The sequence below is a fragment of the Macaca thibetana genome, chromosome 5 (genome assembly GCF_024542745.1).
Source record: "Macaca thibetana thibetana isolate TM-01 chromosome 5, ASM2454274v1, whole genome shotgun sequence".
Taxonomy (NCBI): Eukaryota; Metazoa; Chordata; class Mammalia; order Primates; family Cercopithecidae; genus Macaca; species Macaca thibetana.
The window spans coordinates 183,137,232-183,154,546 of NC_065582.1; the positions used below are offsets into that span (position 1 = coordinate 183,137,232).

General features: G+C 47.2%; 1 protein-coding gene across 3 annotated transcripts in view; it reads right to left on the reverse strand.

The window, feature by feature from the left end:
- Positions 1–844: 844 nt before the first annotated feature.
- Positions 845–17,315, reverse strand: part of FAM193A (family with sequence similarity 193 member A) — a 198,250-nt gene continuing 181,779 nt past the window's right edge. For all 3 annotated transcript variants that reach the window (XM_050792252.1, XM_050792253.1, XM_050792255.1), the window contains exon 21: positions 845–1,644. In XM_050792252.1, the coding sequence (XP_050648209.1) occupies positions 1,551–1,644 (94 nt within the window). In that variant the 3' untranslated portion in view covers positions 845–1,550. The remainder of the gene's footprint in view (positions 1,645–17,315) is intronic.

Sequence of the window (17,315 nt, forward strand, 5' to 3'; positions counted from 1 at the left end):
AAAGCAATGTTCTCTTCCTCACACCTGGAAAAAAAAAAAAAAAAAAGCGAGGAAAGCTCCTCATGCTGTACCTCCCCCTGGCTGGTGACCCTTTTTCAGCTCTCGTGCAATCTCCAGAGTTCTAGGACCTGCTGTCCCCACCTCATTCTCCTGCAAACTGATGCCTGGGCGGGGCTGCCCTGGGCCTTGTCTCCCCTGACCTGCCTCGAAGCCTTCTCACCCTCTGCCTTCCTGGTTCCACAGCTCCGGCCCCCATCCCATTGACTCACCCCTGCGGGGCCCTCACCCAGGCTCAGTCCATGAACAGCAGTCCCCAGTTCCAGACCTCTTACCTGGGTGGCTGGTGGCATCCCAGACTCACCGTCCACGACTGGTCCTCCAGTCCCACCTCCAGGTACACAGCGCAGGTCTTCCCCTCTTCCTCCTGCGTCCTGTCCACCAGGAAATCCTGTGGCCTCATCGTCCAAATACCTCCAGAAGCTGGCCCTCCCTACCCTCTCCCCAGCCAGGCCCTGCCCTCTTCACCTTCACTCAGGGTGAGGTCATCCTTTGATGGGGCACAGAGGCAGGTGGAACATGAGGCTGGGAGAAGTGGGAGCTACTGAGTGTTCTAGGTGGTGAGAAGTAACCATGATGCAGCTCCTTGGGAGCTTTCTGTCTCCTGCTGCCTGCTCTGCCTGGCACACAGAGGATGGCGGGGGCACCAGGATCGCTGAGCTGTTGCCTGGAGAGACCTGGGACCTGATCCGGGGTGGTGCCCTGGCTCCCCCATGGTGTACACATCACCTGCATGCCCTCTCCCACTATCCCCCCATCCCCCCAGCAGAAAGAAGCAGCCGAGGTCTCCTGCTGTACTAATGTATTCCATCTTTCAAAAAGAAAGACATGATTTTAATATTACTTAACAATATGTTAAAAAAGTAGCCAGGCAGGCCTCCGTGTTAATACAGTCGTACACTCTATAACAGACTTGATGGTGTGAGTACTGGGTGGGCTTGTTTTTAACTTTCTCGTTCTGCAAGGGATCTTACACAAGCTGGCTACAAGTCAGGGGGGATCAAACACAAACAGCGCAACGTGTACACTCGGAGACAGTAGATTGTGGAGAACAAAGGAGGCCTGCCCCGCCCAGCCCGCCGAGGGTGGGACGCAGGGGCACAGGAGAGCTGAGTGATGGCCGATACCCCGGTGAGGACAGATGACAGGACAGGGCGCAATGCAAAGGCAACGGAGCCACGTGGATGATGCAAACTCCTATCTGGCCACGGCCCAGGCCTCCAAGGCCGTGGTAGTGGGAGAACTTGGCGGGAACTACTGTTCCAATCCGACAGCACAGAGCTACAATCGAAGGAGTCTCACGCACAGACTACACGCACACGAGCTAACAGCGTGGGCCGAGCATCAACTTCTCGGTCTGGGGTTTCAGGCAGCACCAGCTCCGCACAGCCCTTGGCAAGCACCGCGGCTCTGGGGTGCCAGCGAGGGGCTTGGCTCTTGGAGTGGTGCAGCCTGGCCTGCCTCTCGCGTGTCCCTCTCCAGGCAGTCCTCATTCAGTGGGCAGCAAAGGTGGCTTTTTTCAAGCTAAAATTGGACCAGTTGATAGACAGTCTTTGTCGGGTCTGTCTAGCAGAATCCAAGCAGAACCTGCAAAGACAAAAAGCCAAACAGTCACTGAAGGAAACCGCCCACAACCAAGCTGGTGCTCGGCAAAGCCTATCACGCTCCTGTTCTTGCCAGAAACTCACTGCGGGGTCAGGGGTTTGGATTCTCGATGAGGGGCATGGTGTCAAGGGTCCCCTCCAGGCCCTGCCACAGGCTGCACTTGAGAAGGGGAAAGGACTCGGGAGGAGGAGTGAGTGGGCAGAGGGAGTCCTGAGAAAGAAAACAAACTTTTAATCTGAGAACTGTGAGTCCCCTTAAATTATCAGGCCCAGGCTGGGTGCGGTGGCTCACACCTGTAATCCCAGCACTTTGGGAGGCTGAGGAGGGCAAATCACTTCAACTCAGGAGTTCGAGACCAGCCTGGGGCAACATGGTGAAATCCCCTTTTGTTTTTGAGACAGGGTCTCACTCTCTTGTCCAGGCTGGAGTGCAGTGGCAGTTTCGGCTCTGCAACCTCCACCTCCAAGGTTCAAGCAATTCTCTGCCTCAGCCTCCCGAGTAGCTGGGACTACAGGCATGCACCACCACGCCCAGCATTTTTTTTTTTTTTTTTGAGAGGGAGTTTTGCTCTTGTCGTCCAGGCTGGAGTGCAATGGCGTGATCTCAGCTCACTGCAGCCTCTGCCTCCCAGGTTCAAGTGATTCTCCTGCCTTCGCATGCTAGGATGACAGGTGCCCGCCACCACGTCCAGCTGATTTTTGTATTTTTAGTAGAAACAGGGTTTCACCATGTTGACCAGGCTGGTCCATACTCCTGTCCTAAAGTGATCCGTCCGCCTCGGCCTCCCAAAGTGCTGGGATTATAGGTGTGAGCCACTGTGCCTGGACACACCTAGCTAATTTTTTAACTTACTTTTTTGAAATGGAGTCTCACTCTGTTGCCCAGGCTGGAATGCAGTGGCACAGTCTTGGTTCACTGCAACCTCTACCTCCCGGGTTCAAGCGATTCTCCTGCCTCAGCTTCCCGAATAGCTAGGACTACAGGCACGTACTACAATACCCAGTTAATTTTTGTATTTTTTGTAGCTTCTTCCCTGGCCAAGCAGCTTTTTTTTTTTTTGAGACCGAGTCTTGCTCTGTCGCCCAGGCTGGAGTGCAGTGGCACAATCTCGGTTCACTGCAACCTCTGCCTCCCGGGTTCATGCCATTCTCCTGCCTTAGCCTCCCAAGTAGCTGGGACTACAGGCACCTACCACCACGCCCGGCTAATTTTTTCTATTTTTAGTAGAGATGGGGTTTCACGGTGTTAGCCAGAATGGTCTCGATCTCCTGACCTCGTGATCTGCCTGCCTCGGCCTCACAAAGTGCTGGGATTACAGTTGTGAGCCACTGCGCCCGGCCGCCAAGAAGCTTTTAGAGAGAGCAGAGGCCTCAAAAACATTGTATACACATATAGCCTAAATATCAGCTTCTAATTAAGTCAACTTTCAACTCTAAAGCTGTTTAAAAGCATTCCTGTGTCAGGTTTTAGCTGGGCAAATAGTCAATATTCTTGTTTCTTGGTTTTTCCTTCCTGAAATTGACCATCAAGAAGGAGGTTTGAAGCTGGCCACGGTGGCTCATGCCTGTAATCCTACTGTGGGAGGCTGAGGTTGGAGAATCACTTGAACCCAGGATTTGAGACCAGCCTGTGCAACATAGTGAGACTCCATCTTTACAAAAAGTAAAAAGTTAGCCAGGAGTGGCAGCACACATACGTACGTGCCTATGGTCCCGGCTGCTCGGGGCTGAGGTGGGAGGATCCTTGAGCCTGGGAAGTCAAGGCTGCAGTGAGCTGTGATGGTGCCCCCACACGCCAGCCTGGATGACAAACGTGAGACCCTGTCTCAAAAATAATAAAGCCTTGCTGTGGTGGCTCATGCCTATAATCCCAGACCTTTGGGAGGCTGAGGTGGGTGGACTGCTTGAGCTTACAAGTTCAAGGGCAGCCTGGACAACATGGTAAAACCTCATCTCTACGAAAAAATACAAAAATTAGCCAGGTGTGGTGGCACACACATGTAGTCCTAGCTACTTGGGAGGCTGTGGTGGGAGCATGCCTTGAGCCTGGGAGGCGGAGGCTGCAGTGAACCTGTTGCCGGTGGCAGGTATCTGAGTTGCTGGTGGCAAATCCATACGTGTCTGCAGCAGCCTCAATTATTGCCTCCTCAGATGAAAGAATCTGACCAAAGGCCATAAGGCGGAAGAAGAGACTGAGGCAAGTTTTAGAACAGGAGTGAAAGTATTAAAAAGCTCGGCCAGGCGCGGTGGCTCACGCCTGTAATCCCAGCACTTTGGGAGGCCGAGACAGGTGGATCACGAGGTCAGGAGATCGAGACCATCCTAACACGGTGAAACCCCGTCTCTACTAAAAAATACAAAAAACTAGCCGGGCGAGGTGGCGGGTGCCCGTAGTCCCAGCTACTCGGGAGGCTGAGGCAGGAGAATGGCATAAACCCGGGAGGCGGAGCTTGTAGTGAGCTGAGATCTGGCCACTGCACTCCAGCCTGAGAGACAGAGCGAGACTCCGTCTCAAAAAAAACCAACCAACCAACCAACCAAACAAACAAAAAAAACAAAACCCACAAAGCTCTAGAGCAGAAACAAAAGGAAGGAAAGTGTACTTGGAAGAGGCCAAGTGGGCAACTTGAGAGACAAGTGCCCCGTCTGGCCTCTGACGTAGGGTTCTAGATGTTGGCATACTTGAGGGTCTTGTGTCCCTTCTCCTGATTCTTCCCTTGGGGTGGGCTGCCAGCACACACAGTGGTCTGCTAGCCCTTGGGAGAGAGCATGCGCAGTGTTTACTGGAGCGTGTGCGTGCTCACCTGAGGCGATCTTCCCTGACCGGTGGAATGCACCTGGAAGGTCACACACCAGTTAAACTCCACCATTTTGTGCCTTAGTGCACATGCTTGAGCTCACGTGCCCAACTCCTGAGATCTGATCAGGAAGCTGCTGAGCACCAGCTTCACGTGTTTGTCTACTGGGGAAACTGCCTTTCCCTGGTGCTGGCTGGGACCAATGACTATTTTAGGCAGTGCAACAACTGCCTAACCATCACTGATGGTCGCCTGACGTCCCTGGTGGATGGAGGAGGCCCTCCCCTGCCTGGCTCACGCCTAACTAGTTGCCCTCTGTAACAAGCTGAGAATGTGCCACTGCACTCCGGCCTGGGCGGATAGAACCAGACCTTGTCCTCTCATCAAAAACAAAACAAAAAAAGGTTTTGGAGGTGGAACATATTTGCTTATTAGAGGTCTAGGGTAATCACTATTTAAAGCTATTTGTTTTTGAATGTTTTAATAAACTGTTTCGTTTCTGAGTATATGGTTTCATTTAGCTTAGGAGAAGGCTAAACAAAACAACAAAAAACCCCTATCATATTCTAAATGTAAACCAGAAATTTACAACCATTCAAGGGCATACCTGCACAAATGACTCAAAACCAACACACACAGACATGCATGAGACCAAAAGTAAGAATCTCTTTATGGCTTTAACCAAGGTCTCTAAAGAGGGAACAAAATTTCAGCCCCAAGCCCTCTCAAGAGCAACTTAAAGAAAGTCTTGCTAGCTGCAAATAGGGCGTAACCCACGTCGGTCAGGCCATATTTCCGAAGGTCTCGGCTTCTCAGCTGACAGTCTATGCACAAATGCCAGGTGGAAGATTTAAAGAGACAGGAAAGTAGAAAAATGAAACTGCCCATGGGACTAGTGCCAAAAGTTGGGAAAATGAGGGAAGGTAAAGGTATGGGGTTGGGCTGGGGTGGTAGCTCACGCTTGTAATCCTACCACTCTGGAAGACCGAGGTGAAAGATACCCAGAGGCCAGACTGGACAACATAAAGAGATGCCTTCTCGACCGAATTAAAAAAAAAAACAACTGGGCTGGGTGCGGTGGCTCATGTCTGTAATCCCAGCACTTTGGGAGGCTGAGGTGAGGTGGGCGGATCACCTGAGGTCAGGAGTTCGAGACCAGCCTGACCAACATGGAGAAACCCCGCCTCTACTAAAAACAGAAAATTAGCCAGGCATGGTGGCACATGCCTGTAATCTCAGCTACCCGGGATGCTGAGGCAGAAGCATCGCTTGAACCCGGGACGCAGAGGTTGCGGTGAGCCAAGATTGCACCATCGAACTCCAGCCTGGGCAACAAGAGTGAAACTCCGTTTCAAAAAAAATAAATAAATAAATAAAAATTTTTTTTTTTTTTAAATTAGCTAGGCACGGTGGCGCATCTGTAGTCCCAGCAGTGAACTGTGATCAGGGCACTTCACTTCAGCCTGAACTAAGACTTTATTTTTAAAAAGTCTTTTGGGGTTTAAAGTTTGCTCACAGATTCCTCTGTCCCCGCTGGCACCACCTGTGGGCTGCTAAGTAGCTGTCTTCAGTAAAAAAGGATTTATGTCCTACCTTTAGGCAAACATGAGAGAGGTGGAGAGAGCCCCCTGTACTGTCTTCAGTTCAACAATACCCAGTATTTGAGAGAGGAATGTTTTAGCTTCCTTTAGTAGAAAAGATGACAAATGGGTATCCCAAATGGTCAAATCATAAATAATTTTAAGTAAATTCAAATTAATTCCTATTAGTGATTATCCTAAGCTAAAGGTATCCACTGAGGAAAGAAATCTGTAGCGGCTCTAAGGAACTGTAACTTTGTTTCAAATCCAGTTCAGCAGGAATGCTGCTTAGCTAATTCCCTGGATGACAAAGTGAGAGACCGTGTCTCAAAAAACAATAAATAGCCGGGCGCGGGGGTTCACGCCTGTAATCCCAGCACTTTGGGAGGCCGAGGCGGGCGGATCACGAGGTCAGGAAATCGAGACCATCCTGGTTAACACGGTGAAACCCCGTCTCTACTAAATATACGAAAAAAAAATTAGCCAGGCATGTTGGTGGGCACCTGTAGTCCCAGCTACTCGGGAGGCTGAGGCAGGAGAATGGCGTGAACCTGGGAGGCGGAGCTTGCAGTGAGCCGAGATCGCGCCACTGCACTCCAGCCTGGGCGACAGAGCGAGACTCCGTCTCAAAACAAACAAACAAAACAATAAATAAAGATTTACATCCTTAAGTGACTGAGAGCACTCTGTAAAACAAACTTCCACATCTCTTGAGGGCCAGGGAGAGAACTCACCTTCATGCACCAGTTTAAAACTAACAGGAATTGGTCACAATTTTTTTTTGAGATGGAGTCTCGCTCTGTTGCCAGGCTGGAGTGCAGTGGCGTGATCTTGCCTCACTGCAACCTCCGCCTCCCGGGTTCAAGCAATTATCCTGCCTCAGCTTCCCGAGTAGCTGGAACTACAGGTGAGAGCCACCACGCCCAGCTAATTTTTGTATTTTAGTAGAGATGGGGTTTCACCATGTTGGCCAGAATGGTCTCGATCTCTTGACCTCATGATCCACCAGCCTCAGCTTCCCAAAATGCTGGGATTACAGGCGTGAGCCACCGCGACCAGCTGGTCACAATTTTTTTTTTTTTTTTGAGTCAGAGTTTTGCTCTTGTTGCCCAGGTTGGAGTGCAATGGCATGATATGGGCTCACTACAACCTCCCCTTCCTGGGTTCAAGAGATTCTGCTGCCTCAGACTCCAGAGTAGCTGGGATTACAGATGTGTACCAACACACCTGGATAATTTTTATTTTTTTGGTATTTTTAGTAGAGGTGGGGTTTCACCATGTTGTCCAGGCTGGTCTCAAACCCCTGACCTCAAGTGGTCCACCCGCCTCGGCCTCCCGAAGTGTTGGGATTACAGGCATGAGCCACTGCACCTGGCCCTGGTCACAAATTTAAGGAGAAAAAAGGGTCCGAATTACAAACAATGGGAAGCAGCAATTTTAAAAGCATGCTGTGTAATTTAGGACAAAAAATTAAACCAGAGGAGGAAGGGAGCCAAACTGCCGATACCGGGTCCCGGATCCCATGCTGTGAAGCGAGGCCAGAGAAGGCAGTTTTTCTTCTTTTCCCCTGAAACCCGAATCTCTCGCCTCTTTAGAAAGGGAACGGGGTTAGAATCAACAACTCAAGTTTTTAAGAAAAAAGAACAAATTAGGAGAGGAGGTGATTACAAAAGTTGTTTGTCAGAGTCAGGCTTGGTGGCTCACGCCTCTAATCCCAACGTCTGGAAGGCCGAGGCAGATAGAGCACTTGAATCTAGGAGTTTGAGACCACCCTGGGCGACATAATGAGACCCGTCTCTACTAAACATTTTAAAAATTAGCTGAGATTGGTGGCCCACGCCTGTAGTCCCAGCTAGTCAGGAGGCTGAGGTGGGAGGATTAATTGAGCCTGAGAGGTCAAGGGTGCAGTGAGCCAAGATCATACCACTGTAATCCAGCCTGGGTAACAGAGCAACACTACTGCCTTAAAAAAAAAAAAAACAGTTGTCAAGAATTCTCATTGGTTGATAGAAATTATATTGATAGTGACTGCCTATAAACTGTTAAACTATAGGATATGAGTTATCTAGTATATGACAACATTAAGAGGTTAATTTACCGCTACTTTGGCCACACTCTATCTAGAGTCTATACAGCAGGTGGATTACTTAGTTCGAGGTGGGGGAGGGCGTAGGATGTGCCTGCTCTCACATTTCACTGCCTCTCTGGATGTGATACTCTTTTTTTTGAGACAGGGTCTTACTCTGTTGCCCAGGCTGGAGTGCAGTGGTGCAATCACAGCTCACTGCAAACTGGACCTCCTGGGCTCAAGTGACCCTCCCCCACCTCAGCTTCCCGAGTAGCTGGAACTACTAGTGTGCCACCATGCCCAGCTGATTCTACTTTTTGTAGAGATGACGTCTTGCTGTGTTGCCCAGGCAAGCACCTTCTATATATATCTATATATATCTACACACATATATATATATATTATTTTTTAATTAAAAAAGAGACAGGGCCAGGCGAGGTGGCTCACGCCTGTAATCCCAGCACTTTGGGAGGCTGAGGTAGGTGGATTACCTGAGGTCAGGAGTTCGAGGTCAGCCTGGCCAACATGGTGAAACTCTGTCTCTACTAAAAATACAAAAAAATTAGCTGGGCGTGGTGGCAGGTGCCTGTAATCGAGGCTACTCAGGAGGTTGAGACAGAAAAATCGCTTGAATTTGGGAGGCGGAGGTTGCAGTGAGCCAAGATTGCACCATTGCACTCCAGTCTGGGTGACAAGAGCAAAACTCCATTTCAAAAAGTTAAAAAAATAGTAATAATAAAAGCTTCTCAGTTGACTGAATTCCTCTCTTCTGTAACCCTTGATAACTATATGCACTTTCTCAGCCTGCTTTTCTTTTTGTTGACATGATTTCTGCCAAGAATAACGTAAAGCTTCATGGACTGGAAAGTTTAAATTCTTTCTCTAGCCTCTGTGTTTTTTTTTTTTTTTTTTCAGACGGAGTCTCGCTCTGTCGCCCAGGCTGGAGTGCAGTGGAGCGATCTCGGCACACTGCAACCTCCACCTCCTGGGTTCACGCCATTCTCCTGCCTCAGCCTCCCGATTAGCTGGGACTACAGGGGCTCGCCACCACGCCCAGCTAATTTTTTGTATTTTTTAGTAGAGACAGGGTTTCACTGTGTTAGCCAGGATGGTCTCGATCTCCTGACCTCGTGATCTGCCCACCTCGGCCTCCCAGAGTGCTGGGATTACAGGCGTGAGCCACCGCGCCCAGCCTGTTTTGTTTTTAGACAGGGTGTCACTCTATCTCCCAGGCTGGAGTGCAGCTGCACAATCACAGCTCACACCTCAAACTCCTGGGCTCAAGCGATCCTCCACCTCAGCCTCCCAAATAACTGGGATTACAAGGTATGAACGCCGTGCCTGGCTTCTTATTTCAGATAAACAAAAGATTAATAATTGCTTATTTCTTAGGTTTTCACTATAAGGTTACTAAAAGTTAAAATTCTAACATATGGTAACTCAAAGTCGAGATAAGCAGGAAAACAGTTCTGTATGTAGAATACATAAGAAAACTAAGATGTGTTTTGGTAAGGAAGGTTATAAGAAAAACACAAGGATGTGGTTTTGTCAAAGGAAAAAGTGATTTTGACTAGTTCAGAGGTTATTTAAAAGTGATATTAAGTTGAACAAAAGATGGCAAAGAAAAAAATGAATACAGAAAGTTGGGAAAAGGAAGTGAATGGGACAATTCTAAGAGGTTATAAAAGATTTATGGAAATCTTGTGTGGTCAAAGCTGAGACTGGATGGATCTGTTTAAAAGATTTTACTACAATTAATAGTAATACACTGATGTAACTGGTTTTCTCTTTTCAATAAGATTTCATGTAGTATTAATAAGAGATAATAAAATATTTTGTCAATTATCTTTTGAGTAAGTTGAAAAAAAAAAAAAAAGATATTCTGTTGGCCTCATGCCGCTCATGCCGCTCTCATTCTGTCTTCCGACTGTTGAGAAAACTGAGTCTCAGGCAGGCCGTGGTGGTGCACGCCTGTGGTCCCAGCTACCAAGGAGGCTGAGGTGGAAAGATCACCTAAGCCTGGTGGTTAAGGCTGCAGTGAGCCCTGACTGCACCACTGCCTGAGCAATGGAGTGAGACCCTGTCTCAAAAAACCCCCCCAAAAACCCCAACCCCCAAAACCAGAGTCTTCTATCAAAAGATAAAGGTTTTTGCTTTTTGAAACCTTTGAATTATTAATTTGATTAAATGAATAACTTAGTGATCTTATTTTGATATCAAGTGTTTTAAACCTCTGATATTTGACATACTTCCTAAAATCAAATTTTAAATTCTAAATTAGTCTTTTTTACTTCAATTTTTTTTTTTTTTTTTTTTTTTGAGACAGTCTCGCTCTGTTGCCCAGACTGGAGTGCAGTGGTACAATCTCAGCTCACTGCAATCTCCATCTCCTAGGTTCAAGCAATTCTCTGCCTCAGCCTCCCGAGCAGCTGGGATTGCAGGCGCCCACCACCATGCCTAGCTAATTTTTGTATTTTTAGTAGAAAGGGGGTTTTAACATCTTGGCCAGACTAGTCTTCAACTCCTGACCTCGTGATCTACCCGCCTTGGCCTCCCAAAGTGGGATTACAGGCCTGAGCCACTGTGCTTGGCCTAAAGTATACTTTTTTTTGGTTTGAGACAGAGTCTCACTCTGTCGCCCAGGCTGGAGTCCAGTGGTGAGATCTCAGCTCATTGCAAGCTCCGCCTCCTGGGTTCATGCCATTCTCCTGCCTCAGGCTCCCGAGTAGCTGGGACTACAGGAGCCTGCCACCACACGTAATTTTTTTTTTTTTGAGACGGAGTCTCGCTCTGTCGCCCAGGCTGGAGTGCAGTGGCCGGATCTCAGCTCACTGCAAGCTCCGCCTCCCGGGTTTACACCATTCTCCTGCCTCAGCCTCCCAAGTAGCTGGGACTACAGCTGCCCACCACCTCGCCTGGCTAGTTTTTTGTATTTTTTAGTAGAGACGGGGTTTCACCGTGTTAGCCAGGATGGTCTCGATCTCCTGACCTCGTGATCTGCCCGTCTCGGCCTCCCAAAGTGCTGGGATTACAGGCTTGAGCCACCGCGCCCAGCCTTTTTTTGTATTTTTAGTAGCGATGGGGTTTCACCATGTTAGCCAGGATGGTCTCGATCTCCTGACCTTGTGATCCTCCTGCCTCAGCCTCCCAAAGTGCTGGGATTATAGGCATGAGCCACCGCGCCCAGCCTAAAGTATACTTTTGTAAGCAAAATTGAAACACTGGACCAGGTGTGGTGGCTCATTCCTGCAATCCCAGCACTCTGGAAGGTTTGAGAATCCTCTGAGCTCCGGAGTTCCAGAACAGCCTGGGTAACACGGCAAAACCCTTTTATTTATTTATTTATTTTTTATTTATTTGTCTCCAAATCTGAATGAAACCTGAAAATGGTTATTATTGTCACCCATCCACTAGGTATAATTATGGTTGCTTAAACTGTGGTTCATTCATTCAACCACAAACATTTGTGAATGCCCAACAGTGTTCTTGCCTGGCAACCTCTATGAGACTGAGCCCCTCACTCCCCCAAACTGGAAGGGCTGACTGTGTCATCTCCCAGAATCCAATTTCTCTTTCCCTGGCCCTAGCTAGTCAAGCCCTGAGTTTGTGATGTTACCTCCTGCCTCTGCTGTCCCCTTCTAACTCTGACAATCAGTAATCCTGTCTCCATTAGTGCATGTGTGACCCTGTCCTCCGAGCCCCTTCTCGACACGGCAGCTAGAATAGAGCGCTCGAGAACATCAACCACATTCCTGCTCCAAGTCATTCAAGGAAGAAATCCAATCCAAACCATCGCACGGCTTCAACAGGTTCTTGCAGCATGGGCACAGAACTCACGCTGCTCTCTAAGGCCCCCAGGCCCAGTGTGACCTGGCTTTGTCCCTCCCCATACCACCTGCACCCCAGACACAGTGGCCTCCACATCAGGCCTGTTTTGTCAACTGCAGACTACGTGAGACATGCACACAGTATCTGACACACAGAACATCCACATAACCAGCATGCAGAATCCTGAGTCACAGCACCCCCAGGTCACGAAACCTGACACTGCTAACCATGGCACCGTGCTGTCCTCTCCCAAGAGGTAGCCAGTGCTCTAGTGTTTGGAGTCATTAGTCCACCATAGTTTTTGGTAATTTCATGACTTCTCTATGGCATCCTAAATGGTAGTACGGTTGTGCTGTGTGGCCTCATATCGAGGGAACTGTACTTACAGCTTCTTATTTCACTCAACATTATGTCTGTGAGAGCTCTCCATGAGGCGGCAGTCTGTTCGTCTTCACTGCGGTATGAACACGGCAGTGAACACATAGCTACTGCTTGCCTCCTGCTTGCCCCGCCCCCCACAGGACATGCAGGAGAACCTCTCAGCTATTTGCTGGCTTGCATGGGAGGCACAACTTCAATTTTGCTAGATTCTGCCAAACTCTTTTCCAAAGTAATTTAACAGTTATGCTCTCCGGAGTGGTGGGTAGGGACTCCCGTCACTCCACGCCTTCCTCCAGCAGGAGAGAGGGAGGGCTCACCGGCCACAAACCCATGAAACAGCAGCACCTCCCCTGGTCTTGCTATGGGGCTCCTTGGTCAGGCTGAATTTGTAGTTTATTGGTCAAAAGCTTGCTGTGGGATCCTAATCTTTTGCCTTTGTTTTTTTGTTTGGTTTTGGGAGAAAGGATCTCTCTGTTGCTTAGGCTGGAGTGAGGTGGCGTAAGCATAGCTCACTGAAGCTTCAAACTCCTGAGTTCAAGGGATTCTCCTGTATCAATTTCCTGAGTAGCTGGGACTACAGGCATGTGTCACCATGTCTGGCTAATTTTTTCTTTTTTTTTTTTTGAGATGGAGTCTCACTGTCAGCCAGGCTGGAGTGCAGTGGCCCAATCTCAGCTCACTGCAAGCTCTGCCTCCCGGGTTCACGCCATTCTCCTGCCTCAGCCTTCCGAATAGCTGGGATTACAGGCGCCCACCACCACGCTTGGCTAATTTTTTGTATTTTTCGTAGAGACGGGGTTTCACCGTGTTAGCCAGGGTGGTTTCGATCTCCTGGCCTCGTGATCCGCCCGTCTCGGCCTCCCAAAGTGCTGGGATTACAGACGTGAGCCACCGCACCTGGCCCACGCCTGGCTAATTTTTAATTTTTCTGTAGAATTGTGGTCTGTGTTGTTCAGGTCGGTCTCAAACTCCTGGTTTCAAGCAATCCCCTCGCCTTGGTCTCCTAAAGCACTGGGATTATAGGCATGAGCCACTATGGCCAGTCCTTGACAGTTTTATGATACTAACCCTTCCTATCTTTGGATAATGAATCTCTGTAATTTAGACCTTCTTTAATGTTTTCCAGTAAAGTTTCATAGTCTTTTGTATACAAGTCTTATGCAACTTTTGTCACATTTATCTGTGGATACTGCAGAGATTTTGGTGCTATTATAAACACTTTTAATTTGAGCTACATTTCTAATTATTTGTGGTGTGGGTATAGAGAAAAATAAGTTTTTTTTTTTTTTAAATTAAAAAAAAAAAAACAGGGTCTCGCTGTTGCCCAAGCTGGAGTGCAGTGGTGCCATCTTGGCTCACTGTAGCCTTGATCTCCTGGGCTCAAGGGATCCTGCCACTTCAGCCTCCTGAGTAGGTGGGACCACAGGTGCACGTCACCACACCTGGCTAATTATTTTATTTTTTGTAGAGTCAGTATCTCGCTATGTTGCTCAGGTTGGTCTCCAATTCCTGGGCTCAAGTGATCTTTCCACCTTAGCCTCACAAAATGTTGAAATTACAGGCGTGAGCCACCGTGCTCTGTTTAAAAACAAATAACAAAAGCAAATAACTTCTGTACTGACCCTACACAGTTAGCCCCTTGCTGTCAGTTCTTTTATATTTCCTGTGAGGACAATTAGATCACCTGTAAAACTGAGCTTTAGTTCCTCTTTTCTACTCCTTTAGCCTAGGAATTACAATTTAAGGTTGAATGTAAAATACTTTTTTTTTTTGAATCTACTGATCCATGATCTACTGAACCATGATCGTATGACTCTTTTTAATATATTAATGTAGCAACTAACATAAGTGGATTTTCTAGATGGGTGCGGGGGCTCACACCTGTAATTCTGGCACTTTGGGAGGCTGAGGTGGGCAGATCACTTGAGGCCAGGAGTTCGAGAACAGCCTGGGCAATGTGGCGAAATCCCGTCTCTACAAAAAGAAGAAAAAAAATTAGCCAGGCATGGTAGCACGTGCCTATAGTCCCAGCTACTTGGAGGGCCGAGGTGGGAGGACTGCTGGAGCCTGGGGAGGTCAAGGCTGCAATGAACAGTGATTGTGTCATGGCACTCAAGCCTAGGTGACAGAGTGAGACCCTGTCAGAAGGGAGGGAGGAAGGAGGATTTTTTTTTTTTTTTTTTTTGAGACGGAGTGTCTCTCTGTTGCCCAGGCTGGAGTACAATGGTGCAATCTTTGTTCACTGCAACCTCCGCCTCCCAGGTTCAAGTGATTCTCCTGCCTCAGCCTCCCGAGTAGCTGGGATTACAGGCATGCGCTACGACGCCTGGCTAATTTTGTATTTTTAGTAGAGACAGGGTTTCCCCATGTTGGTCAGGCTGGTCTCAAACTCCCAACCTCAGGTGATCCGCCCGCCTCAACCTCCAAAGTGCTGGGATTATAGGCATGAGCCACCACGCCTGGCCAATAAAGTGAATTTTCTAATATGAAACACTATTTGCGTTCCTGGGATAAACCAATTTGATCATGGTATACTGCTTTCTAAAATACACTGCTGCTGGATTTGGTATATTAATTTTTTTTTTTTTTAAATTACAACGATGTAGGTATGATAATATTTTTGAGATGGGAGTCTTGCTCTAGTTGCCCAGGCTCGAGCACAATGGCATGATCTTGGCTCACTGCGACCTCTGCCTCCTGGGTTCAAGCGATTCTCCTGGAGCCTCAGCCTCCTGGAAAATATTTTCTTTAGGATTTTTGCATCTAATATGAGCAAGACAAACCTGTGATTTTTCCTTTTATCTGGTATTGTTTTGGGCAGATTTTGGTATCAAAATTTTACTTGTCTTGTAAGACAAAGTAGGGAGTATTCACTTGTGTGTGTGCTGTCTCACTCATTTAAATTCACTGGTAGAGTCTGCTCACGACTGGATAATTCATTCTTTGAAAGTCTGAAAGTTTGGTAGAATTCTCGGTAAAACTGTTAAAATGTAGTTTTCTCACTGAGACTTACAGCTATTGTTTTCATTTCTTTAGTAGTTACTGGACCATTCAGGCTATTTTTACCTTGGGTTGATTTTGCATTTCATAGTTTTAAAGTCAATTGTAATGAAGTTGTTCCCAGTGTTCTCTTATTTTAATCTCTCCAGTATCTGTAGTTATTTCCTCCTTTTCACTTATATATTTACAAAATTAAAAAAAAAAATTTTTTTTTTTTTGAGACAGGGCTCTTGTCACCCAGGTTGGAGGGTAGATGCACAATCTTGGTTCACTGCAACCTCCACCTCTCGGGCTCAAGCCATCCTCCCACCTCAGCCTCCTGAGTAGCTGGGACTATAGGCGCATGCCACCACGTCTGGCTAATTTTTTTGTATTTTTTGTAGAGACAGGATTTCATCATGTTGCCCAGGCTGGTCTTGAACTGACCTCAAGTGGCTTCCCAACGTGCTGGGATTACAGGCATGAGCCACAGCACCCGGCCAAAACTGTTTTTATTTTTTTGTTCTTTAATTACAGACATTTTCAAACACACACAAAAACAGATAGTACAGTATAATGAACATAGCCATCACCTGACTTTGATAATTATCAATATCCTAATTCTTCTTCCATCTAATTATGCTATATTTTGTGTCTTTTTTTCCCTATTATTCTTAATCTGTCTCCTAAAGATTTGGTGTTTTCAATCAATCAAATTTTAGCTTTGTTGATCTTCTCTACCAAGTCTTTGTTTTCTATTTAATTATCTCCCTTATCTCCTTCTTTATATATTCTTTGGGTTTATTCTGTTGTTCTGTTCCTAATTTCTCAAGGGAAATCTTTAACTCATTATGTTCCAGGGTTTTTAAAAATGAATTTAGGCAATTATAGCCTTATATAAACAGCTCTAAAAAGTTAACTTTTTTCGGCATCCCACAGGTTTCCATATGCACTGTTTTAATTATCTTTTAGTTCTATGTATTTAAAAATTTTGACTCTCTGGGTATGGTGGCTCACACCTGTAATCCCAGCACTTTGGGAGGCTGAGGCGGGTGGATCACCTGAGGTCAGGAGTTCGAGACTAGCCTGGCCAACATGGTGAAACCTCATTTTTACTAAAAATAAAAAAAATTAGCTGGGCATGGTGGTGGGCGCCTGTAATCCCAGCTACTTGCAAGGCTGAGGCAAGAGAATTGCCTGAACGCAGGAGGCGGAGGTTGCGGTGAGCGGAGATCACACCACTGCACTCCAGTGTGGACAACAGACTGAGACTCTGTCTCAAAAAAAAAAAAAAAAAAAAAAAAAGACTGGTTTCTTACTTGACTCATGAGTTATTTAAACTTCTATACTTTTAGATTTCCAAATATTCTGTGATTTAAAAATTGATTTATAATAAATCTCTGATTAAAATATGTTGTGGTTAAAGAACATTATCTATTCTTTGGGGAAAAAAATTTTTTTTTCAGACAGGGTCTTGCTCTGTTGCCCAGGCTCGAGTGCAGTGGCGTGATCATAGTTCACTGCAACCTCAAACTCCTAGGTTCAAGTGATCCTCTGGCCTCAGTCTCCTGAGTAGCTTGGACTACGGGTGCATGCCTACCTCACCTTTTTTTTTTTTTTTTGAGACAAAGTCTCTCTCTGTCACCCAGGCTGGAGTGCAGTAGTGTGATCTCGGCTCACTGCAACCTCTGCCTCCCAGGTTCAAGCGATTCTCCTGCCTCAGTCTCCTGAGTAGCTGGGACTACAAGCACTCATCACCATGCCCAGCTAATTTTTGTATTTTTAGTAGAGATGGGGTTTCACCATGTTGGCCAGGCTGGTCTCGAACTCCTGACCTCAAGTGATCTGTCTTGGCCTCCCAAAGTGCTGGGATTACAGGCGTGAGCCACCAGGTGCAGCCTCTAGTCCAGTTTTGTTGTTTTTATTATAATACAAATAAATGCTTAATCACACCTGTAATCTCAGCACTCTGAGAGGCCGAGGTGGGTGGATCATTTAAAGTCAAGAGTTTGAGACCTGC